The sequence below is a fragment of the Hemibagrus wyckioides genome, linkage group LG14, assembly GCF_019097595.1.
Source record: "Hemibagrus wyckioides isolate EC202008001 linkage group LG14, SWU_Hwy_1.0, whole genome shotgun sequence".
Classification (NCBI taxonomy): Eukaryota; Metazoa; Chordata; class Actinopteri; order Siluriformes; family Bagridae; genus Hemibagrus; species Hemibagrus wyckioides.
The window spans coordinates 24,374,294-24,400,387 of NC_080723.1; the positions used below are offsets into that span (position 1 = coordinate 24,374,294).

At 38.6% G+C, this 26,094-nt stretch overlaps 1 protein-coding gene across 2 annotated transcripts; it reads left to right on the forward strand.

The window, feature by feature from the left end:
- Positions 1–18,854: 18,854 nt before the first annotated feature.
- LOC131365124 (uncharacterized) lies at positions 18,855–23,964 on the forward strand. 2 transcript variants are annotated; one of them, XM_058408751.1, is made up of 5 exons: positions 18,855–18,909; positions 19,470–19,808; positions 21,182–21,322; positions 22,517–22,566; positions 23,520–23,964. In XM_058408751.1, the coding sequence occupies exons 1-5, from the start codon at positions 18,876–18,878 to the stop codon at positions 23,625–23,627; spliced, it is 672 nt and encodes a 223-aa protein (XP_058264734.1). In that variant the 5' UTR covers positions 18,855–18,875; the 3' UTR covers positions 23,628–23,964. The 2 variants fall into 2 exon arrangements, with proteins under 2 accessions (XP_058264734.1, XP_058264735.1); XM_058408752.1 differs by lacking the exon at positions 22,517–22,566.
- The last annotated feature ends 2,130 nt before the right edge of the window (positions 23,965–26,094 follow it).

A 26,094-nucleotide genomic window follows, 5' to 3' on the forward strand; every position in this document is an offset into this window, starting at 1 on the left:
TTATTCATCAAGAAGTGTTATGCAGCAAGTCCCTAAAAATGGACCATGTCATGAGTTTGGTAACTAAAACTGAATTTCATTCGCACGAGAGGACTGAACCACTATCAGTTTGATGCCTTGCTTAGTGAGCTGGATATTAGCCACGGTCTCCCCTACCACACGGATGTGCGTTGGTTTAGCAAAGGGGCAGTTCTTAAGCGTTTTTATGAATTGAGAAAGGAAATTGGACTGTTCATAAAAGATAAAGGAAATCGCTGAGTGAGTTGGATGAACCTGAATGGATTAAGGATCTTGCCTTTATGGTAGATATGACAAATCATTTGAACATTCTCAACACTAAACTGCAAGGCTGAGACAAACTTTTAACGGAGTATTATGACGATGTTCACGCATTTCAGCAGAAACTTAACCTTTGGGAGACGCAGCTTTCAGAGAACAATCTCACATTTCCCCTCTCTGGAAGACACCACCAACGGTGGCAACATTGATCGATTCAAGGTAAAATGATCAGAACGAAAGACTGAATTTCAGCAGCGTTTTCAAATACTGAATGAACTTGAGCCAAAAATCAAACTATTTACATCGCCTTTCTTTAGTAACCCCTCTGACGTACTCCATCTGCAGATGGAGTTGATTGACTTATAGTGCAATTCTGTGCTAAAAGAGACATTTGCCCATGTTAACTTGCATACCTTTTATCAATATCTTGTTCCACAATATCCCAAACTAGCAGCCTTTGCCTCTGTAATTCTGTGCATGTTTGGAAGTACATATATATGCGAACAGGCTTTCTCTGTTATGAAGGTAAATAAATCCAAACTGCGTTCTCACCTGTTACATGTTCATATAAATGACATTATGAAAGTGTCAATTGCTCAGACACTCACTCCAGACATTGATAAGTTGGTTAAGACCAAAAGATGTCAGGTGTTGAGCAATTCTACACATTAAGCCTCAGGTGTATTCGGTTCTGTTCTTGAATGGATTTTGTTCTTAATTGCCATCCAACAATGTTTATATTCATGCTGGGTTTTTTTTGTACTTTTGACATATATAAGGAGTCTCAAAAGTTGACTTGTTTACTCAGTCAATTTTTTTGACCATGTGAAATTTTCATTGTTTCCCTTTTATACATTGTCTGCTCTTTTTCCAGAGTTATTCTACATGCTGTGTATTATGTGTCTAATCCTGCCTATTATGGCTGTTATATTAAAATGTAAAAATGTAGTAATTAAAGTGTTACATGAAGAGTTAAGTGTGATTTTTTGTTCTCGACCCGCTTAAGGTAACATTCTAGCCAGTGTGGCCCTCTACCTCAAACGAGTTCCCCACCGCTGCACTAGTCTATTTTAGTCTGTTCTACTTCTCTAAATTCAAATTTCATGTTTATGATAGGTGAGCATATTCCTGTGGAGTACTTGCTGGCGCAGTCTAACAGAGGGGATCTGCTGCATGCTGAAATAGGCATCACTGTACCAGAGGTGCAAACTGAAGTTCAGGAGGATGAGTGTCTGGATGTCACAGTCTGTGATGTAACTGATATCAGTTTAGACACTTCACAGACCTCCAGCAGCCCTGACATTCTTGCTGACTCCTTATACCAGGTAATGTGACATTTTTCTTTCATCTAGGGAAAGTTAATTTACAGTTTCTCTGTAAATTACAGTTGCTCTTTAAGTCGAGTTGTCGCATGAATCTACTGGTAATATTTTGTTTAGCATTTTTGTAGTTTATTCCTGACTCACAATGCATAATTTAGGAAACCATTCTTGGAAGCAGTGGCCCTCATCTTACTGACAGTGACATTGAGGATATTTACTCCGGTGTGCCCGACGCATTGGCTCTGGTAAAATGGCTAAAGTTTGATAATCTGTAAATTGTGAAGAATAATTTCAGTTTTTTTTTACCGAAATTAAGGATTTTTTTTAAATTTTTTTAAACAGGACAGTCATTGTGATTCAAGGAGTATTCTTGGATGGGAGGTAGTGGATAACTTGGCAGCCTCAACTGCACCATTACTGCTTTGTCAACCAATGAGATAGCAGAGATCTTGTGATTGTATTCCTGTCTGCATGCCATGGACCAAACCCCCTCCAGATATTCACTTAAATCCAAGAAAAAGACCTTGCAAGGTCCATGGAGATCTTCACGGAAGCGTAGTGGCTCAGCCCCTGGTCAGCAAGTGGCTGAGAGGTGAGTTGACCTTTAGTGGATGCACACATTTTGTAATTTACATACAGACTGTGGAAGTATATTTCCGACAGTTTTCAAAAGGAATTGTGTAAATCATCATATCAAAATAGCAATTGCCTTTATTTGAAAATTGGCAGATGCATGTTCATGTAAACAAAAAAAAATGGTCATATGTGATTTGCATTTATTGAAATAATATTCTGTATATTTTTGTGATACTGTTATTGAAACGATTGTAATGATTGTAATGCATGATCAATATTCTAACGACGCATCTGTTTATCCACAGACTGTTCATGACTCATGGCCAGGCTGCCCAGAGACCTGATGCCAACAGGATTTCTGAATGTGTTTCCCTCAAGCTTTTGAAGGAAAATAAGGAAGCAAGAAATAGGCCTAAAGACAACAAGGGAAAAACCTAACCCTAACCCTAACCCATTCCACAGGCAATTCTCTCACATCAAGCAGCTGCTTGAAGACGGCAAAGAGCTGCTGGACCGGACCAACCTGGTTTTAGTAACCATAAACACTACTACAGTTTCTTCTTGGTGAGTTGGGCTTCAGTTCTCTACACTCAGTTCAATGATAAAAACTTTGCAATTGTTTATTCTAAAATGGATTTGTTTTTTCAGGCTGCTTGACCAGCAGAAGAGAACTGACCAGGACACCTTGCTACAAGGAGTGGACCTTCCCCAGCAGATCAGTGAGGCAAAAGATTTACTGCCAAAACTTAGAGGGCTCCCATCAACACCTGTTCAACATGGACATGCTGTCATTGAGTTCCAGGAGCCTGAAAATCTAGAGGGTGAGGCTGCCGTAAGCATGCAAGAACTGAGACTGCAGTGTCACAGACTCAGGCAGCAGGTGAACCTTTCTGTTCTGGGGTCCAGCAAGATCCTGAGTGGTTTAACTGGCCTGGGTTTTCAGATCAGCAGGGTCATCACCAATCAGTGCCAGCACCTCTGTCTCAGGATTGGTCATCCTTTCCGCCTTCTCATCGCCCATCAGCTCCAACACCACAGACCAAGGGGTGGTCATCCTTTCTGCGGGGTCCTCAACCATTAGCTCCAGAACCGCAGTCTCAGAATCGACAACATGCATGGAGACTGCAGAAGGCAGAGCAAGAGGAACAAGAGCATGTGGCAAGAGGGGAGCCACCAAGGAAGCAGCACTCTAAAGGCGGCTACGAGTACAAATGCAAAATATGTGGTCAGTCAACAAACAAGATAGAAAAGACATCAGATGCCAGCGAACTTTAATAAAAATTGATTCTCTTTCAACAGATCCTTCCCAGGATTGTTTGCAAACCAGAGGGGAAAAGCAGTTTTTCTGGTGCATGTCCTGTTCAGACCAAACCAAAGCCCTTTCAGGTGTTGTTTCACCTTCTTCCAGCACAGAATGACAGATCTCCAAATGACCAAGACCAGCTGCTTCATGCTGGATTAGGACGTCGAACTGGGAATTTAGATGAAAACATGACTCATGGAGGTATGTGGTGTGTAGCATTCCAAGCTGAACAGATGCACTTTACTCTCAAGAACTGATGTTTGTAAAAGATTTAATTTCCAAAAAAAAAAAACACTGTAAGAGCTGAATAAAAACAAACAAACAAACAAACAAACAAACAAACAGTCATTAGACATCTATTATATCTATTATATATAAATGTCCAAACAAACTTAAACTAATGGATACAGTTACAATCTAATTAGTCTACACAATAGTGTGAAAATAAATCATGAGCTAATTTAATAACCTTGTCTTACTGTGCTCAAATAAACCTGAATGATGTGAATTATTTTAACATTGACAAGGCAATAATACACTGTTCTGCTTAAGACAGTAACAATGAATCACACACTCTCTGAACAACGACATTAGCAAATGAAATGGTCATCCCTGATATTCCGAGCTTGCATATATGCTAACAACCCGCTAATAGTTAGCTAACAACTTAAGAGATCGCTAAAATACACACTTTAAAAGTATTTCAAAGTTTACCATACAGCATGAAATAAGAATGGTACCTTGTGCCCTTCATCGGCCAGGAGAGAGAGAAACCTTTTAAATGTATATTGTACAGCGTGTACCCAAAAGTTCATCTTTCTTCTTCAGCAGCATTAATTAGAATAATGCTTCACATACAAAAAAAGTGCGCCAACATACACAGTGCTGCTGCACTTCCTTTTCCAGATTTCAAAATAAAAGCATGTGTGAAAAGAAACTTAAATACTCTTGTATAAAAAAATAAGACAACACCAGCCTCTATGGCTGAAAGTAAATGTGACGACCCACTTCAATGACTGCGGAATTTAATGGTCATTTACATGGTGTTTGACAAACTGAATATGTTCAGAGATTTGTCTCTAGCTAGTTGGTTAATTTTCAAGTGCAGCATTGCTAACATGTTGTAATTTTAGAATTGTGTTTTGTTTTTCCTTTTAAAAAGGAATGCGATGTGCTCACTGGATTGTACCCAAAGTTGAAGGATGTAACAGGTGGATGTTTACTTTACAGAGCAGGTGGTAAGTTTTGGAGGCAGGTTATTGCTTCATTAATTTTTGTATGTGTAACGTAGATGTGTATAGTGTGTAATATTTTAATAACTGCATTTGTTTTCACTTGAAGGTGGTTGGGGAAGCAGAAAGCTTTTTGTGATAGCTCCAGCAGACTGTGGCTACACAGGGAGAATTGTAAAATCTGCAAGAGCAAAGGACATTTGTTGTATATGTAGCTCTGCTCCAGGAGGAGCTTGACACAAGTCCATTGCCACGGACATCTGAGGCCTTTCGGAATATGCCAAAGGCAATGTGTAAGAAGTGCAATTTGCTGTATCCTCTTCAAGTCCTTCCTGACTACATTAAATCATGCTCTGTTGCTGTGGTGGACAACAATGATGCCGAACCAGAGAAAAATGAACAGGTAATCTTGCTTATGTCACTCAAACTTGCATGTGTGAACAATTGTACTGTTGCTATATATAAAACACAGGGGCATCTCAATAAATTAGTATATCAAAAAGTCGATTTATTTCATTAATTCAATTAAAAAATTGTCAATATTTCAGGTGAGAACTTTCAATTTTGATGATTATGGCTTACCTGCAATTTTAGTAAAACTTGTTGTATCCATTCCATAGGCTTGCTGTCCTATACGTCAAGAACAAATGGCCCTCAATGTCCTGGAAATTCATGCCAGCGTATGTGGGGAAAGGTATACGAGTGATAAAATCTGTTATGCAACATTTTAATGTTTTATTTTTTTTAAATTGTTCAGTTCAATTCAATTCAGTTTTTGTATAGCGCCTTTTACAATGTCTAACAATGTTTAACATTGTCTCAAAGCAGCTTTACAAAAGAAGAAAACAGAAAGGGGAGAGGAAAATGAAATAATAAATAAAAAATAACTAATTAACTAGAAATAAGAGTAAATTATTAAATTCTATAATTAGACTATTTTATCCCTAATGAGCCTGTGGCAACGGTGGCAAGGAAAAACTTCCTGGGATGGAAAGGAAGAAACCTTGAGAGGAACCAGGCTCAGAAGGGAACCCATCCTCATTTGGGTGACACTAAAGAGTAAATAATGTAACTGTAGCTGATTAATGTCCTTTCTACAACAGCAATCAATGACCATGAGGAACTATTAGGTCAGTGTAGTTTCTAAGGTCATTATAAACACTAGTTCTTTGCTGTCACGGGCTGACAGATGAAATGGCAGATCTGTGATGGTGTGAAAGTGGCTCTGTCCATGGCTGTCTCCTGGTCCACACAGATCCATCCACAGCATCAGTGGGCACCACCAAGTGACGAGACTCCGACCAGGGGTAGGGCAGTGGTCACACTGGAAACTGGGAAACACTGGGAGCTCAGGAGTGGGGTGTATAGCTCGACAGAGAAGGTAGAGAGAGACATTAAGTTTCTGATCATGTGATGCTTAAAGACAATGTAGAATTATGTGTAAAGTGCAGGCAGGGACTCCGGCAAGACTAGCTATGACATCATAACTAAAAGGGAGATCCAGAAGATCACGGACTGTGATTCTTATCAGTAATGTACCTTAGTGGAAAGCCAAAAGTCTCCACAGCATCTTGAAAACAAGCCAGTGTAGTTGAAGTGAGGTTGTTAGGTGCAGCACCAAGGTACATTATCTATAAAATTAAATGAGGAGGAACAGAAAACTTGAATAACTTTCTTCACTTGTAAATTAACTTATGTAACTTAAGAGTACCTTCCGTGAAGCCATCTACACCTCCAAAAATGACTGTTGTAACTGAAATTATACAAATGTTTTGTTAACAGCACAAATTAAAACAGTAAAACGAGTAAACTCTTACTAGCCTAACGTTCACAATCTATTACTTACCGAATCAACTTGTGATTGGTGTCGAAGTGCATAATTGGCCTTGGCTCAGAGACTGAGTAAGTCCTTTGATCTACACACCCAATCATTTTCAAATGTGATAGCACTCCCCGTCAGCTCAGTGCAAACTGCACCCAGTATCCTTGTGCCTTCAAATGCCGCTCTTATCATTCTATAGCCACAGCGAGACATACTTTGCTTCAGAGCTGTTACAGAAGCATCCAACTCATCTGCGAGACTGCTATATAGAGCTCGAACTGAAAGATTATTATCTGCCATTCGTCTGAACAAAGTCCGTCTACTGATCCCTAGCATGTTGGCAATAGCGGGAACAGATAAATCCATGTCCAGTAGGTTTTTGATATGATCAGGTGTAACTGAGACGGACACCCCCATGCCACTTGTTCTTGCTGAATGATGACCACAGGGGTCTCCCTCCTGGGCATGTTCTGATAAATTAACAAGTTCTGCTATTCCAAAGATTTTGGTGGGATGTTCACCACCTCAGAAAAACCCACTCTTGTATGCAAATGAATTCCAGGTATTCCATGTCTATAGGAATATGCCCAAAATCATGCTCCATGCGAGAATGGAACTGCCCTAAAACGTGTTCCAAAAACAGATGCTGAGGTGCTTAATTTGTTTTAGTGTAACAGTAAATAGACGACACTTTAGTGTTAACTGTGTTATGATGCAAAATCTGTTAACATGGGAAAAAAGACAAAGAAAAAAAGACTGTACAAGTTTGTGTTAGTATGATTTATTTTTTGTTAAAAGTAAAAATAGTTTAACATAACATTGCTTAATGCTATTGGAAAATTAAATGTGTTGTAATATAGTAATTTGCCAATAGGTGTCACTGTTGTACTGACGACATTGGGAGTCACTGCAGTTCTTCTCTTCTACGTTTTTTTTTTCCAGTCGTGATGAATAAAAATTAAAAAAAAAAAAAAAAAAAAAAAAAAAAAAAAAAACACGTGAAACTTCAACAGTACCATACTGCATCTCTACCTGGTACACCAGCAGCACAGAGGCAGACAAGAAGGGGGTGATCAACTCGACACATCAAATCATTGGCTGATCTTTGCCTTCCTTATAGGAACTTTACACAGCCTCAGAAGGGTAGCAAACATCCTAAAGGACCTCTCTCACCCTGGACATCACTTATTTCAACTGTTGCCCTCTGGTAAATGGTTCAGGTCCATCTCTTCACTAACCAATAGGCTTAGGAACAGCTTCTACCCCAGCACCATACGGGAGCTAAATGCTGCTGGCTTGTGAACACACAAATGAGGAGGATCACAACAATCTGATCCAATATTTTTCTATGCGAAAGAACAACAACTTTGCACTCTGTATACCTCAGTATGTGTCAATTCACTTATACTTAGCATGTTTACATTCTGCTGCACTTTATATTATTTGGCATGTTTACATCCCGAGACTTTAATACACTCATTATATGCAAATCACTATTTAATGCAATAACTTATTAGTATCTATATAAATAGTATTTACTTATACTGTGTACAGCATTACAATAATCAACTTATCACTATTGCCTTGATGTTTAGGATGTATAAATTCCAGCACATTATGAGAATTGAACTGCAAGGACTGCTATAATTTTGTTATACTCAGAGGGGGTGTTTGAAGACTTACATTGCAATATTAATTAATTAATATTATATTAAAATAATATTAGTGGGATAACAAGTACGTCTCAGGATTTCAAGAGGTCTGATGAAGAGTCAATAAGGTTGAACCAAAACTGTTGTCTTTCTGCTGACACTGTATTTTGGCTGCAGTACACTCCTAAAGGGCAATGTCCAGCAAGTATGACATCCATGTATAAACCTAACTGGGGTAGATAGATCCATCCACAATTTGTGAATAACCTTTTTTTGGCAGCAGTAAGAGCAGCAGACAATAGTTTTTGATTGACAGAATGACAGCGATGTGGGTCCTTTTGGGTCCGAGTCTTCAGAAGATCCGACAAGGACCAGACCAATGAAATTCGGGAGCCATCCCAGAACATACGAATATGTACAATCTACTACATAGGTGACTGAAGGGGTCAGGTTTTTTCCATTTCATACAATAAACAGGGAGTGGCGTATGGCATAGGGATAAAATAGTAATATTTAATAATTAAATTAAATTTATTTTTATTACTACTTCTCTCCTTTCTCTGTTTCTCTTCTTTAGTAAAGCTGTTTTGAGACAATGTTCATTGTAAAAGGAGCTATACAAATAAATTGAATTGACTATGCCTTATAGCTTAACTTATAATAATGGGGTTTTTGAGGTAGCAAAACAATTCTCCCTGACAGTGTCCCAATCATAGTGTTAAGTTCACTTTCCCAGAAACCCTCAGTCAGAATGCTTAAATACTGTTGTATCACAAGTGATTTATAAATTATACTCACAATACCTCTAGAAGCCATAGTAGAATCTATCCAGTTTAATCACAGGATGAGGAGATTAACAGACCAGGGTAATCCATAAGCTTTCAGCACAGATCTTAATCTCAAGTACAATAAAAAGGGGAATCCTTGGAGAGAAAAAATGAATCATGTATCCTTAAGATCATTGTACAGGTCTTTGAGTGTAAATACTGCATTCAACCTAGCGTTGGGAAACCAATGGTTTGTTACCAGTACAAAGATTATTATTATGCCAAAAGGGGGTATAGTCACTGTAAGAATCTGAGGCTCTGAATCTTTTCTGCTGCTTTTCAATTTTTAATAGAATGGCATATAATTGGACCAAACTTTTCCAGAGCTTTCTTAGATATTCCAGTAAAGGGTAAATCCTCTAGACACAGTGGGTAAATAAAATTAGTTTAAGAGATCTATCCACATCTGGTATGAGAAATAATAGGACCACAAATCTGGTAGGGATAAGCCCCCATGAGGTTTTAGCCAGTGCACAGATTTAAGATGAATTTCACAAGATTTTGATACTACTGTATGGAGCTCTTTAGTCAGTAGGTGGTGCCAGAGGAAACACTGGTAAAGTTTAGCCTAGGAAGTATAGTCATCTTTATAGTGTCTATCCTTTCATGAAGAACCAAAGTGGAGACCTACACAGAAGATCACTCTTAATCTTATCAAGAGACTGATTGTTTCATTAAGAATTGTGAGAAGGGAAAACTGATTCTAAGATAAGTAAACTGTTCACTGACACCAATCATAGTGGGTAAAGTCTTAGTCTCTGGATTGGCAGATAAATTAAGGGGCAGAAGTATGGATTGTTCTAATTAATTTTATAACCAGACATTTCACCAAAATGTATCAAATAAATTTAAGCATTCCTTAACCAAATCTGAGATGTTTGATGTATACAACAAAATGTCAGCAGCATAGAGTGAAATTTTATGGGACGCATTTATGAAACTTACTGTAACTATCGCAGGACATTGCCTGATTGCTTGGACCAAAGGCTCTAATGATAGAGTAATGGTAATGGGGGGACAGCCTTGATGAGTACCCCTGCCAAGATCAAAGGAAGGGGACATAAGAGCCAGTGGGTACTCCGGCTGAGCATTCAGAATATACAGTTTCACTACTTGTAGAAAAAAAAAAAAGCGAAACCTGTAGAAAAATTTCCACTCAATTCTGTTCAATCCTTTCTCTGCATCTAAAGAGACAATTGCAGAGGAAGTTGTACAAGAGTCTGCTTGTTAATATGAAGAAGCTTACGTGCATTATCTGCAGCATATCTCCCAGTTAGAAAAACTGATTGATCATAGTCAATCAATCAAGTCTTCTATACGTCGATCCTATCTTAAGGCCAGGACTTTTGTAAAGCTGTGGTTTGGTCCCTGTGTAATGCCCTTTTCCAGGGTGCTGCTAGCAGTTTTGGGCCCTATGAAAAAAATTGAAGTTGGGCCCTCTACCTCACGCATTCTGCACCAAACATACAAACCAAGCTAGATATCCAAAATCTTGGTCTGCAGTTTAGTCATAGTACTGACCTCTGCCTTTTATTATTTGTTTTGACCACAACGTATCAGTATTCAGTCAGAGAACAACCATAGCTGTAGCTAGCAGATGATTTATTGTGCAAATGTAAATGTTATACAAAAATAAAAGTATAGTAATACAGTAATAAAGTACAAAAATAACTGAAAAATGCAACATTCTTAAATATGCATTACAAACACAAAAAAATATAGACTATGTATAAAAAAGTGCAATATGCAATACACTACAACAGTGACTTAACAATCAATGTGTCATAATAAAATTAGAAATGGTCTTTAACCTGCCAGTGACTTAAATGGCAAAACCCTGGCCTTCTCGCAAAATCTTCAACCAAATATTAAACAGAGTGCAAAATGAAATACATTGCAACAATGACTTAAAAATAAATTAGATACAACATAAATAAATTGGAATGGTCTTTTGTTTAACTGGCCAGTGTCTTAAATGCCAAAGGCTAAACGCCTGGCCTTCTTGCTGGCAAAATCCTCAATCAAATCCTTAAAATCCAGTCTTAAAGCCAACTGGCTTTCAATGGACAGTATAGCAAGGTTGTTCAACCTCTGAGACATGGTTGATCTCAAGTAACTTTTTATCAGTTTAAGCTTGCTAAATACCCTCTCTCCACTGGCAACAGTGACAGGAAGAGTGCAAAAGATCCTCAGGGCAATACACACCTCTCCAAAAATGCTCTGGAGTTGCATTTTATGAATTGCGTTTAGGAGAGCAAGAGGAGAACAACCAGATGGGAAAGTGGCTGAAAAAATGGCATTCAGATGTCTGATTTCATCCTCAAACTGAGGTGTGAGGTCCCTGGTATACTTACTTATGAGTGGCTGGCACACATTTGCAATTTCTCAGTCACTCAACTGCCCCACCTTTATTATGGCAGCAAATTCCTCTACAATGCTTGCAGTTGTTTGGAAGCATGTGTCCAAATCACAAATAATGTGGTCCATGGCAGTGTTGCAAAACACTTTGTCAGCACTGTCTTTCTGACCTTCTTCAGGGCCAGGGGTCTCATCAGAATCTCTCTCTTCCTCTCACAGCCCAGTTCCTTATTAAAATTTAGGTGACACCCCCATCTGAATGGCAATCAAGGATGCCTCTGAGAAGAGAGCATCCCAACCATCTCAGATTTTTCATCTCATTTAAGATCACATACATTAGCTGCCTCAGCCTCAAGGGAAATTTTCCCTGACTGAAGAATTATATTCCTATCATTAATGCATTGCAAAACTTTTACCCATACTGTCAAAAGCACAATAGCATCAAATGAGCTAAAATACTTTGAGTCCAAAAGCTTCTGCCCTGGCCTCATTTGAAAGTCTGCATGTGTTTAGAACGGTACTCAGGGCCTCTATTACATCCGGCAAGTGTTTTGCCACAGGTTTGACAGCATCAATTCGAGGACTCCATCGAGTGTCAGATAAGCTATGCAGAGAGCAGCCAACAGTGTCTTTGAATACAGCCCATCGCTCTGGACTGGCACTTACAAAACTGTACAGGCCCGGCGCATGTGGCAGGGCATTCAGGCGATCACCAACTACAGGACAACTTCACCTGCCTGTGACAGTGACGCCTCCCTTCCAGATGCGCTGAACGACTTCTACGCTCGGTTTGAGGCACAGAACACCACAACAGCGAGGAAGACCATCCCTCCTCCTAATGACCCAGTGCTTTGTCTCACCACGGCTGACATGAAGAGAACTCTATACAGAGTTAACCCACGGAAGTCCGCTGGACCAGACAACATTCCTGGCAGAGTTCTCAGGGAGTGTGCAGAGCAGCTAGCAGATGTCTTCACTGACATCTTCAACATCTCGCTGAGCAGCTCCATCATCCCTACGTGCCTCAAGACAACGACCATCGTCCCTGTGCCAAAGAAGTCCACGGTTTCCTGCCTCAATGACTACCGTCCCGTTGCACTCACACCAATCGTGATGAAATGCTTCGAGAGGCTCGTCATGAGGCACATCAAGTCACAGCTACCACCCTTGCTGGACCCCTTGCAGTTTGCGTATCGTCCTAACCGTTCCATGGAAGACGCCATCACCACAACCCTCCATCTGGCCCTCACACACCTGGACTGCAAAGACTCCTACGTTCGAATGCTGTTCATAGATTTCAGTTCAGCATTCAACACAATCATCCCTCAGCAGCTGATTAAGAAGCTGAGTCTCCTGGGCCTGAACACCTCTCTCTGCAACTGGATCCTGGATTTCCTGACTGGGAGACCTCAGTCAGTCCGGATCGGGAGCGGTATCTCCAGCACCACCACACTGAGCACTGGAGCACCTCAGGGCTGTGTGCTCAGTCCATTGCTGTTCACTCTGCTGACTCACGACTGTGCAGCAATGCACAGCTCCAACCACATCGTCAAGTTCGCTGATGACACGACCGTGGTGGGTCTCATCAGCAAGAACGACGAGTCAGCATACAGAGAGGAGGTGCAACATCTAACAGCCTGGTGCAGAGCCAACAACCTCTCCCTGAACGTCGACAAGACCAAAGAGATGGTTGTTGACTTCAGGAGAGCACAGTGTGACCATTCTCCGCTGTCCATCGATGGCTCCTCTGTGGAGATCGTCAAGAGCATCAAATTCCTTGGTGTCCATCTGGCGGAGAACTTCACCTGGTCACTCAACACCAGCTCCATCACCAAGAAAGCCCAGCAGCGCCTCTACTTCCTGAGGAGGCTGAGTAAAGCCCATCTCCCTCCCCCCATCCTGTCTGTGTTCTACAGAGGGACCATGGAGAGCGTCCTGAGCAGCTGCATCACTGCCTGGTTTGGGAACTGCACCATCTCAGATCGCAAGACCCTTCAGGGGATAGTGAGGACAGCTGAGAAGATCATCGGAGTCTCTCTCCCCTCTATCACAGACATTTACACCGCACACTGCATCCGCAAAGCCATCAGCATTGTGGCTGACCCCACACACCCCTCACACACACTCTTCACCCTCCTGCCATCTGGAAAGAGGTACCGGAGCATTCGGGCCCTCACAACCAGACTGTGTAACAGTTTCTTTCCTCAAGCCATTAGGCTCCTCAACACCCGGGACTGAACTGTTCTACACACACACACACACACACACACACACACACACACACACACTCAGGACTGAACTGTATACTAACTCTGTCTCTCACACACAGATACACACACTCTCTCTTGACTGTGTGGACACAAACACACACACAATTTATACTGTTCATTACTTACTGCACTACCTCTACCTGTCATCCGCTGCTATAATTATATTTATGTTTATTCTATTTGCACTACCTCAACTGCTGCTGTGTATTTTTGCACAATATTTTTGCACAATACTTTTTTCTCTACATCATTTCACTTTATCCATTTTATTTCACTTACATTCCAGTACACGTTCTTTTATTTCCTTTCAGCGCTAAGTGTCCTGTGTTCTTTTGTGTTGTCTTTATTGTATTTATTGTCTTTTTTGCACTGTCTTGTCTATGCTCTGTTTGCACCTAGCTGCACACTGTGCACTTTACGTGGCTAAGACAAACTTCTGTCCTAGCTCTGTGGTGTTGTTTGTTGTTTTGTGTTGAACTTGTTGTTGTATGTTTATGTAGCACCAGGTCCTGGAGAAACGTTGTTTCATTTCACTATGTACTGTGCCAGCTGTATGTGGTTGAAATGACAATAAAAGCTTCTTGAATCTTGAGGCGATTGATGTAGTCAAAAAATGTAGACACTTCAGGGCTTGAGCTTGCAGCATGTACACCCACAAGATTCAACGTATGGGAAGCACAAGGTGAAAAATGTGGCAAGACTATTTTTTTGTAATATTTGGGCCTGGACTCCCTTGATCTTCCCCGACATATTTGCCCCATTATCATACCCTTGCCCCCTGCAATCATTGATGTCTATCCCTTGATCCATAAGCACACTCTCTATAATCCCTGCTATTTCACTTCCCGTTTTCTTGTAGAAATCCTTGAATTCAAGGAATCTTTCTGTAATCTCCCAATCATCCATATTTTTAATGTAAGGCACATATCGTATGAGAACAACATTCTGCTCAGTTTGGGAAATGTCAGGCGTAGCATCACAAATGATCCCATAATATATGGCATCCTCCCTTCAAAATTGTTTTCTGTACTCTTTTGCCACACAATTCAATAAACTCACTTTGGATGTCTGAGCTCAAATAATGAGTTAACCTGCTTTCTTTTTTGGATGCCTTCACTTTCTCCAAGTGGTTTTACAACAGTGGATCATAATGGGACAAAAGCTCTAGAGTGCCTAAGAAATTTCCATTATGGACATCACCTAAGTCTTTTGTTTTACCTCTGAAAGGTAAATTCCTTGATGCCAAATGCAGAGTTACATCAAGGAGCCTCTTCAAGAGAGCTTTATTTCTCTCGATTTCAGACTGTAACTCTTTCTGCATTTGAATGTTGATGCCTCTTGCAGCTTTTTCAGAACACTCCAGGTTTTTCCATTTTAAATAGCAGTCCCCGTGAGCCCTATTATTCTCATGGTTTGGGAGTTTATCATACATACGACGCCACTTAACATCACACATCTTGTACCCCTTGTTGCTATTCAAAGAACTGTGAGAAGGTCTTTTCTGCCCATGAGAGAAAAGAACACGTGATGCAAAACAGTGCATCTGTACTCTCACTATAAATTAACCAATCCCTTTTCATCTTTTCTCTACCATTTGCTGCCTTAATGTATTTCAGGTAGTCTGGAAATGGCTTTCCCTGTGAATCATGAGGCATTTCTCTTTCTTCTCTTTGTGCCAATTTGCAAACAATAGTTGCTCTGTCTTTGTCACTTAATTTTGTAGGCCACAAACCTGGGTCAACTGATAGCAAGTCATGAGGCTCAGTATCTAAAGTGTCACTCTGTCCCTTAAACTGTAAGCTCCTCTCTTCATCCTCATCTGTGCTGCTGCTTCTACTGATACTCTTGAGCCTCATCTGCTAAAATCTCTATGTCCTCCCTGACAAACTGGCTTGAGGAGCATCCTGGCTCTGGCATATCTAAAAAGATATATAATTCATTCAGAACATGTCTAGAGCTTCTGTACTACAGTATTCTGTTGATATGGAATTAGTTTGACTACACAATCCGTTATATTATTAGAAATGGTCCACAAAAATAAATAAAACAAATTAAATAGATAGACAGATATGAAAATAGTATATACCCCATAACACTAGAGCGTTTTCAGCAATGTCTAACATTTCTTGATCATGAGCTTTCTAGGAAAACTTTGACAAGCTCAACAGATGTATGCCATTCTTGCTAGATATCTATGTGCACACAGTAGGCTATACAATGTTCAAAATGTTCCACATAATGAACCTTAATCCAAAACATTTAGCTTTATAAACTATAGATAATTGTGAACTGCCTGCCTGTAAAACACCAGCTAAAGTTGTTTGTTTGTGTGTGTGTGCACGCGCGTGTGTGATTTGCTGTTTTCTACATAAAATCATTCTACATAATGTATCATTGTGGAAAAAATAAAATTGGCATATTTAATATTGAATGAGTTAAGTAAGGCCATGACAGATTAAAATCATAGTGAAATTAATGCTTAAAATCAGAATGCGATGCACACATGATATTTAAAAAGGCAGGATCTCAGTGGCATACTGATTACCTGCTTCCTCAACTTGGAGAAGAGCTGGGGGAACATCATGTGGAAGAGCAGGTGAGGGTGAGGCTGCATCTGTATATGAGGTACACATATAGACCTCATTATAAGTGAACTAACTAGTTTTCTGCTAGCATACATGGTGGTAGTTAGTTAAAGCCTGCTATCATAGTTAGCCAACAAGAAACAAGAGAATGCTGGCAAGTGGCTACAAATTAAAGATCTATATCTGGATTAAAATTACATTATTTTCATTTTCAATGGTGAAAAATGTAAGCTATTGAATTAGAGTGTCGGCTATGAAAGTAGCGCTAACATTACTGCAAAGGAAGCTCCGTGAATAAACAAACCTTTCTTTTCAAAAAAATTTGTAAGTAATTGTCGGCCCTTCTTCTCTCTCTCTGCTTTGTTAAACCTTTCTTTTCGTTTCTGATGGCCGGATTTATGCTTCGTTGACTGAGGACATTGCTGCTTTAAACCGTTTACGATCTGACGATCTCACTCAGCAGTGAGTCTATAGGATACAGATGGACGGACAGAACCATGCAGTAGATGGGAGGAGGGGTGTAATTTGACCGGAGAGGCAGAAATAAGCCATTTTATTTCTTTCATATATAAATTTATGATATATTATATTACTGCTAATAATGTCATTATTAATAAAGCTGGTCTCTGGGGGCCCCCAAAGTTCATGGGCCTTTAGAATCATCCTAACTCCCCCCCCCCCTTAGCGGCACCCCTGCCCTTTTCTATCGCAAAATTAAGAGAATGAAGAATTGTTCCGTATGCTTTTTATTAAAGGACAAAAAGCTTATACATTTACCTCTTATAAAACATTTAGTGGTTTCCCATAATACTTAGGGGTCAGAGGCTGAATCCCTTAATCTGTTAAAACGGTGAGAGCTGCATAAATCAGCCACAAATGTACAGTTGTCACATCCCATTGGGAATCCAAACATCAGAGGGATCCCTCACCTGAGTTTTAATCAGTCACTTGACCCATTTACTGTTTCCCACGGACATTTAAGCAGTACGCACACATACCTGTGCGAGGTATCGTTCCTAGGTGACATACTGAGTGTTCATTATTCATTGTTGGAGTTCTGTGTTTGACTCTGCTTGTTCTTGACCACTGTTTTTGCCCCATGTTATTGGATTACTGTGTATGATTTCGCTCGTTTCTCGACCATGTTTATACTGTTTTGTGCTTTAGATTTGTTTGCCCGTTACTGTTTTCCGTTTTTTGACTCGCGTTTTGTTCTCTCGACAACGTTTTGTCTTTTGATCTCGGCTGTAAATAAACCCCTGATGGAATCTGCAACCAATGCCTCTGGTGCTTCCTTACAACAGTCCTGTAACAAGGATGTATTGATTCTCCAACTCCATCTGAGACTCTTCTATAAGGGTGATGGAGACCTTTTTGCATCTTAGATAATCTAAGAATTTGGTTCACTTAGTAGGGCTGTACAAAACACAATATAAATCAGTAAACACTCTGCGGTTCACCTGGATGCTGCACTCATGGTTGGGGATTTTAACAAAGCCAATTTCGTTGTGTAGCTGTACAGTGACAAGGTAATCTATTCTATTTTAAATAGGGCTAGATGAAGATCAAACTACCAATCAACACAACCCCCAAGGTGAGTGACAGGAAGTCTCTTAACTCCTACTTTCACTTAGAAAGCCCCTTGTCCATGGAAGGAAACAGCCCCCCCGGCATGGAAAACGATGTCTAAGCTTTACCAGTTGACAATCTGTTTCTCTTCACAGATCTGCTCTTACCCATAAAGGTGATAAAGAATAGCATAATCTTTCTTCGTAAAAATCAGTTGATCAGATACCTGTATGTGTGACTAGTGTATTGTGCTAATGATCTTCCTTGTTCAGCCTTCATCCTGCAATTGCTAAGAACAAATTCTATTCAAGTCTTCATCAGTGAGATGAATAAAATAAATTCAGAAAAGACTCATACGCAATGCACATGTTTAGAAAATGACACTGTTTGACCATATAGTACATAGTCATAGAAGTAAAATAATTTCACACACTATCTGGGGTCACCCAAATGAGGAGGTGTTCCCTTTTCTGTTGGGTTCCTCTCAAGGTTTCACCATATCATCTTGTCATATCATATCACTACTGTTACCTCTGGCTTTATCATAAAGCATTTTTAAAAAATTATATCTGGAATTGATTGTTCTGTAAAAGGTGCCATGTTAAATGTCCTTTATTAAAAGTGCTATACAAAATAAAATGTAATTTACTGAAGTAAATGCTGTAAAACAATAAAACCTTAAATAATGCATTTTATTTTCTACATTAATGTGAAAATTAATAAACCAAGTGAAAATTTATGAAAATGCTTCACCTTTAGTATTCACCATCCTTCTCCATCAGTGATCTCAGGTACACTTTGTACAGTTTTTAGGCCTAATAAGCAGTTTGTGAGCCTCTGACTGATTAATTCTTTTTTTATTCTTCATGACTGTATAAGATCACAGAAACACAGAAGGAAAAATGCTAGGGTCAGTGAAGACAATAAACAAGGCTGGTTACAAGAATTACCATGCAGGGAAAAAAGCTGCCATCAGCAGTGTTGATATGAAATGGCAGGATGTGTGGGTTTGTGGTTATTTAAAGCTGAAACAGCACCCCTGCAGCAGCAGCAGTAACCTTTTCCCCCTCGAGAGAGAGAATGGCCAAGCTGCTACTTATACAGCTGACAGTGAGTGAGTACACACGTCTTCTGCGTTATATGTTGACAAAAATGCAGTTTATTATGCTGTTCTACTGTGTGTAGTGCCGTTATAGGAAAATTAACAAATTATGTTGGAGTATTATGATGAAGCTTCTGCAAACAAGTGGTAATTTAAATAAAACTGGCACATCGTACTTTTTATCCATTAATAAACGTTAGTTCTTCTTGTCACTTGTGTTACAGCAGCTTTAAACAAACAAAAAAAACTCATGTTTCAGAGAAACTGCAGCTTTAATTCTGTCCATTACAAAGTGCTGACACTGGAGACTCCTTCCATAATGTTAAATAAATGTCTCCTTACAGAAAACTATAATCAAGTTTTTGTGCAGCATTTGCTGTACACATGCAAGTGAATGAATGATTACTACAGAAATGATAACGTAACATCACATAGTGCATCGCTTTTGGTGATCTTATATCTGTGATAAATTAAGGAACTAATTTTGAATAGCATAACAGGCTAAAGGAGTTAAATGTTGCATGGGAAAGAGATGATAAACCTGCTGTCTTAACACAGTGTTGTTCTTTCAGGTGTCTTCACCCTGAGTCTGCACGTCACTTTAGCAGACATCGTATCTGTTCATCCTGGAGATAATGTTACCCTGTTGTGCAACATCAGGAATTATTTGGATATATTTTGGTATCAAATCAAGTCTGAGGAGCTGAAATTAGTCCTAAGTGCTAAAAGAGGGAAACTGGACAACCATTTTTCCCTTAGCTACAGTGTCAATGAGAGCCACTTTGAAGTAAATGAAAACAGCAGTTTGTTGATTATTGGAGTTAAAGAGACAGACGTGGGATCTTATTACTGTGCCGCTCAAAACACATCACGCATTCAGTTTGGGAAACCAATCACACTAAAATTGACAGGTAGGTTTATTTTATTTTAACTGAAACCTAAACTGGAAGTGCATGTCAAAACAGGATGGTTAATTGTTAATGGGTTACACACACCCTCAAAAACAAACAAAAAAATGTAGATTTCTGTACCACACAAAGGAGACAAGAGAGAGTATGTTTGAGACTTGGAAATGTTCAGGGAGAAGTGTGGTTTTCACTTAACACCCAGAAACATACTATATTTTTTCTTTCTTCAATTTTCTTGCTGTTAACTTTTCTATTTTCTGTGCTTTCAATTTTGGACTCATTTCTTTTCTGTCTTGGTTTAAACTGGACTCAAACCCTCACATACCATACCAGTCACCCCTCTACAAAGGTGTGACCAAAACTAGTGTCATAGGTTGGTCTTAAATATCCTGCCTAGCAGGTGTGGGCAATCCAAATCAATCAGCCTGGAGAATTCAGAGCAACCGAGTTCTCTGGAACGGCTGCTCTCAGTGTTGCACCCTGGCTGTGTAAACAGGCTCGTATACACAGGGGCTTACACACAGCAACATGCACAGTTTGAATTTGATGAAAAAGTAATTTATACAGTAAAGGTGAACCAGGGCAACATATCTGATGCTTACACATGCTTTAGCCTCAGACTGTCCTGGTACTGCGTGTTCATGCAGTTTCAGCTAACACAGCAAGAGTATTGTAATATTTTGTGGCTAGTAAAGTCATTTTAAAAGCTGAATAATTTGAGTCTGTACTGTAAGAAATCACAACTGCTGATACTTTGCATTTATTACAATTTGACTTGAGCATCTCACTGCAGCTTATCAAAGTCAGATGTTAGTCAACATTCCCTGACCTGAAGAGCCTGCAGACAAAAATATATAGCTGCCTGATAATGGTTCACAGGGTCATATACTGCAGTTGATTTAATATTTCTGTACTTTCCAGCAGTGGTTTTGTAAATATATGTAACATGCACAATTACTGGATTACTGAATGTGTTACTGCAGTACAGCCTGAAAAAAAAAGGTTGTGCTGTTTAGAATAAGGACATGCAGAGTGGAATATAACATGAATATTGCACTTCATAAGTAACAGAGTGATGGACATGATATAGATGTAATCTTGTGTTAAATGGATTAAAAAAATAATTAATTTAATATAGAACTATATTAGCAGTAAAAAATATTTGTCAAGTGATCTCAGATGTCAGGTGACCAGGATTAAACACAATTTAAAGACACAAGTCTTAAAATTCTGTAAACACAGTGAGTCTTATCGCAGCTAACAAACAAAATACATTACAAAAGGTAAAATACATAAGGTGCATTATATATTAATTTCCACAAACATGCATTCAGCATTCATAAACAGTGATGTCTTTTGTGCTTTTTTATTTCCAGACAAAGCAAAGGAGGAAGGGGATGCCTCATATTCATATATGGACCGTTGCCAAATTTTAAATATAATCCTGACATGCGTGTGCTCCATCTCCTTCCTAACAAACATCATCTGCATTTGTGTTTTCAGTTCCCGAGTGCAAGGTAAGAACTAGTGTACAGATCTACATTAATGCAAGCCAGAATCAATACCCCCCCTTCCTGTTTAGCACTTTTACCCAGAATCTGGGAATTGTGTGCTGGCATACATATCAGACAGTAAAGATATATAGCTGAAATACGTATTATACACATACACACACACACACACACACACACACACACACAGCATAGTTTGACATTTGGGTCCAAAGGTCCACTAACAAAAAAAATAAATATTATTTCAGTATTCGTATTGAATATTTCACACTACCATTCGGGGTTTTTTTATTAATACTAATAAAAAAAACTAATTTTGGAGAGTGAGGTATGTATAAAAGTGTAACTTAACAGTGTGTAAGAAGCACATAACACCTTTGAGTTAAATATATCTCACTTCACAATAGCATCATATAAACAGGACATTCACAAGTTTCAGTGTCAGTTTCATTTGGTGTGGCGCTGGAAAACCCCTTCATATGGCGTAATCTAGCCACTTTTTAAAATCTACAGACTTTCCTAAACTGGAAACGTTGTTTGTATTAGCTGCTATAAGCAGAGATAAGGGAAATTTCTCAGATACATACAAACATGAACTGTGCTTTCTCTTCATGTTTTGTGTTGATTCTCTTTCAGTCTTTTTGTTTACATGGTCATGTGCCTGTGTATTTGTGTCCTGTCTTTGCCTAACCTGTAACTGGTTTTTACTTTGCTTCAATTTTATATCCTCCTGTATCTTCATGGTCATCTCATGCTCCATTTTTTAAAATCATATACACTCGGAAGTGTGTCCACTAGTTTGTGTTTGGGGTTTCCTGTTTCTGCGTTTCCTGTTGCTATTGGTATACCCCCAACTGCCTTGATTTCTTTCAGCCTGTTCTGACTGCATATAATAAGGGTCACAATTATTACATTTACACAAACAGAACACTTTGAGTATACACATTGTGTTTAATATACACACGTCATTAAAATACACCTTAAAATATCTCACAGTCATAACCTGAGGTAAAATTAAAAAAACTTAATTTAAAAAAATAAAATAATAAATATAATCATTTTAAAACTTTAAAAAAATAAAATAATAATAATTCTCAGCAATAACAGATTTCATTATTTAACTTTTGTTTCTTTACACAAACCTAGTTTTGATGGAAGCAGATGTTAAGACTGTCAGAGTGAATTGTGTTTCTCTTTTAGGAAAGTCATCACTCACATGCTGCAGTGACGCCAAACCCACTGCTGAGGAGGTAATCAGAATCATGAGCATATACACACACAACTTGGTATGCATGTGGTGCCAGGTTGTCCATGTGTGCCAGTATGTAGAGGGCTCTGATTGGCCAGGAAAAGGATTTACTGTTTTCTAACCCAACGGTCAGCATGAACTTAAGAAAAAACAACTCCTAATCACTGAGAGACAGACAGAAATGAACTGGATAAATTGTCTAGGTGCACTTGAGAAGAAAATATAACATCCGGTTTGAACTGGCATGAAATGATAAAGAAGTTGACATAAAATAACCCATAAACAGTAAAATGTCAGTGTTATAATCATGGTAATCATATAATCATGGCCTGGGCAAAAATGGACCAAAAATCATGGCTCTGAATGGTTTTACAGGAAATGGCTGAATGGTGATGCGCAACATTTGTCTTGATATTTTCTACAAAGTGGGCTAAATGTTGCAAGTGTAAGCTAGAACCTCTAGTGAAAAGTCACAAGTATTTATTAAAATAGACATGGATTAAAATAACATGCAAAGACATGGTGTCCTGCCCTGAAAATATACAGCTGCACAACAAACATTTAAATGAAAAAAAAATCCTCTTAAAAATGACTGGAATCAATAGCTGAATATAATAACAGATCAATAGTTTCTGATATCAGAATACAGATGTTTAGGTAGCAACGTGTTTTGAAACAGCTCCAACGTCTATGGGGTATGTCTGCTCTCAATAACAGAAGGTAATAAGTGCTGAGATATGAGCAATGTCCAGCCGCAGTTTACTGACTGTGAGATCCGAATTGTGATTGGCTCAAAGAAAACCCAAAAAAAAAAAGCAGGAAACAACTTGATTGGACCACATACCACCGAAGAGACCACAAAGAATGTTCACCTTGAGATGAAGGTTTTTTTCCTCATTAACATGAGAAACATAATATATGTAATAACATCACTTTTTTCCCTCTGTTTTGCAGGAAATAAATCTGCACTATGCCACTTTTACACACCAAAGAGAACCTGCTGATAAAAAAACAGATACTGGCGAGGTGATGTACGCCGGTATCAGACATCTCCCAGCCTGATGCCTAAACCTGAACTGATCCTGATGAACGTGATGAAGAAAAATATTTTGAATCATGTAAACTCCATAATATTGTTATTTATACTATTTATACTATCAGCATAGAAAAACACATTTTAAGAGCATTTCAGTTTATGCCCTAAAGTTACATGAATGAACTGTATGTTTTTAATATTTTTAATCTTGCTTAAAGCTAAATAAAATAAAGCTCAACAAAACATCCATGTTCAATTGACATCAATCTCAACTTCAGAAACAGCAGTTTAATTATTTGATCATTATTAAGCTACAAGGAGTCTCAGTTTCTTAAACAGTGATTTCAGCTGAGCCACCAGCTCTTCCACAAAAATTCATATGTAAATAGTACAAATAAATGTTTATATAGATTTAGAAATTTGAGATAATAGATTTGGAAAGGACTAGTCCGTGTTAAAATTGTATCTTGTTTTAATCTTTGTCACAAGAGTCAGGGACATTTATATATATATATTTATATATATACTGTATATATATATTTAACTTGATTCATTCAGTGTTTTCCCTTATAAAGACATGCTGACGTCACGTTCGCTGCATACTGGGGGTTGTAGTTTTCATCTGGTTCACCATCTTGGGAACAATCTTTTGTAGTCCTAACACCACGGTTAAAAAAAATAAACATTTGTAAAAGTAAATAATTTTAAAATGCTGTATCATCAATTTTATCACACACTGACTTTAAGAACACATTTCAGCTTTTAACATGCTAGCACTCCGTTCTAATGAGGCTAATCCGAGTAGCATAGCCACATCGTAAGCTTCACATCTTAGTATATAAAGAATAGCTTGAACATTTTATTCACCAAACAAACATCACATATACACTAGGACTGGGTTTTGTCCAAGCATGTATGCTGTTTCTACACAAAACAGCAGTGATGTGACGTTTGACACAGAGGCTTCGAAGCTTGTATCAAAAAAACGAAACCTCTCAGAGTGAAGCACTGTGGCAGAGATTGATTCGTTTTCCCATAAACATGTGATCTGTGACGTCTGAAGCTTTGTTTCGAAAGCAAACACGTGACTGCTTCACATTCTGGTTAAAAAATAGAGTGAATTTGGAGAGTCATTCGTTCTTCTAGTGAATTGTGAGTATCGTGCATCACAGAGTTGCAACCAACTAAGAAATATTTTCAGGTCATATCAACAAATAAAGTAAGTTTAATAATAATATTAATAATAATAATAATAATAATATTTAAATGTGTACTTTTGTGTACATTTTATGTGTTTATAAACACATAAAATATTACAGAATTTATATGGAAATATTACATGTACCCATTGTAATAGATGTGGGCTTCTTCTTTAGGTTGAGTGCTTAATTTGTTCTCAACAGTTGTCAGATAATAACACATTGTTAATGTTGAGACATTTCAGAGCAGAACACATCTTCAGACGATGGACCAACAGCTACAAGCAAACCAAGGTATAAGACTTCTGGTTACTTATTTATTGTTAGTCTATTGCAGTGTTTATAAAAAGCTCTTCAAAAGGCTGTCTATCCACATCTTCATCATCTTGCTCTGGAATTTTTTGTACTCCTGCCTCCTCAGTCCCATGTGAGAGAACATTCTTAAAGGCAGGGGAAGTAATAAATAAAAAAAGAAATAGACCTCGCCCACCACTGTTAAACAAGTTCTGTTTCTTAATATAAATCTTTAACGTCTTCCATTCCACACTTAATAAAAGATTCCCCAGTTTACAAGCACTTCAGCTGACCATACCACAATACACTTTATTTTGGTCATATATACTCCTACACAAGCCTTGCCTATGAAGTCATAGGTTTAGGACTAGGACAAAACTGTATGTGAATAAGCCTGTAAGTGTTGATCAAAGCAGATGCATATACATTTCTACAGTACAAGTTAATTCATCCCCTTTATCACTTCTTTCATTAATTCATTCATAGATTCGTTTATTCATAAAGTGTGTAGGTACATCAACACTACAATAATAATTTTTATTGCCTTTATTGTTTTAAGAGCACAAACTGGTTGATTTATTACGTGTAAAAATCAGAAATGGCTGCTTCCTCAGGGGCTTAATGGCAGCTATTAAACGTTTTGACCACAAGATTATTTGCACCTAGCTGCACACTGTGCACTTTACGTGGCTAAGACACACTCCTGTCCTAGCTCTGTGGTGGTGTTTTTTTGTGTTGAACTCTTTGTTGTTGTATGTTTCTGTAGCACCAGGTCCTGGAGAAACGGTGTTTCATTTCACTCTGTATTGCGTCAGCTATATGTGGTTGAAATGACAATAAAGCTTCTTGAATCTTGAATCTTGAAGATGTCACTACTGAGCACTGTGATGAAAAGCTTCTAGTAATGAAGCATTTTATGATACAGTTAAGGGGGAAAGCCTCGGTGCTTCACAAAACTTCATTTCACCATTACTACAAAACAGTACAGGTTTTTATTTAC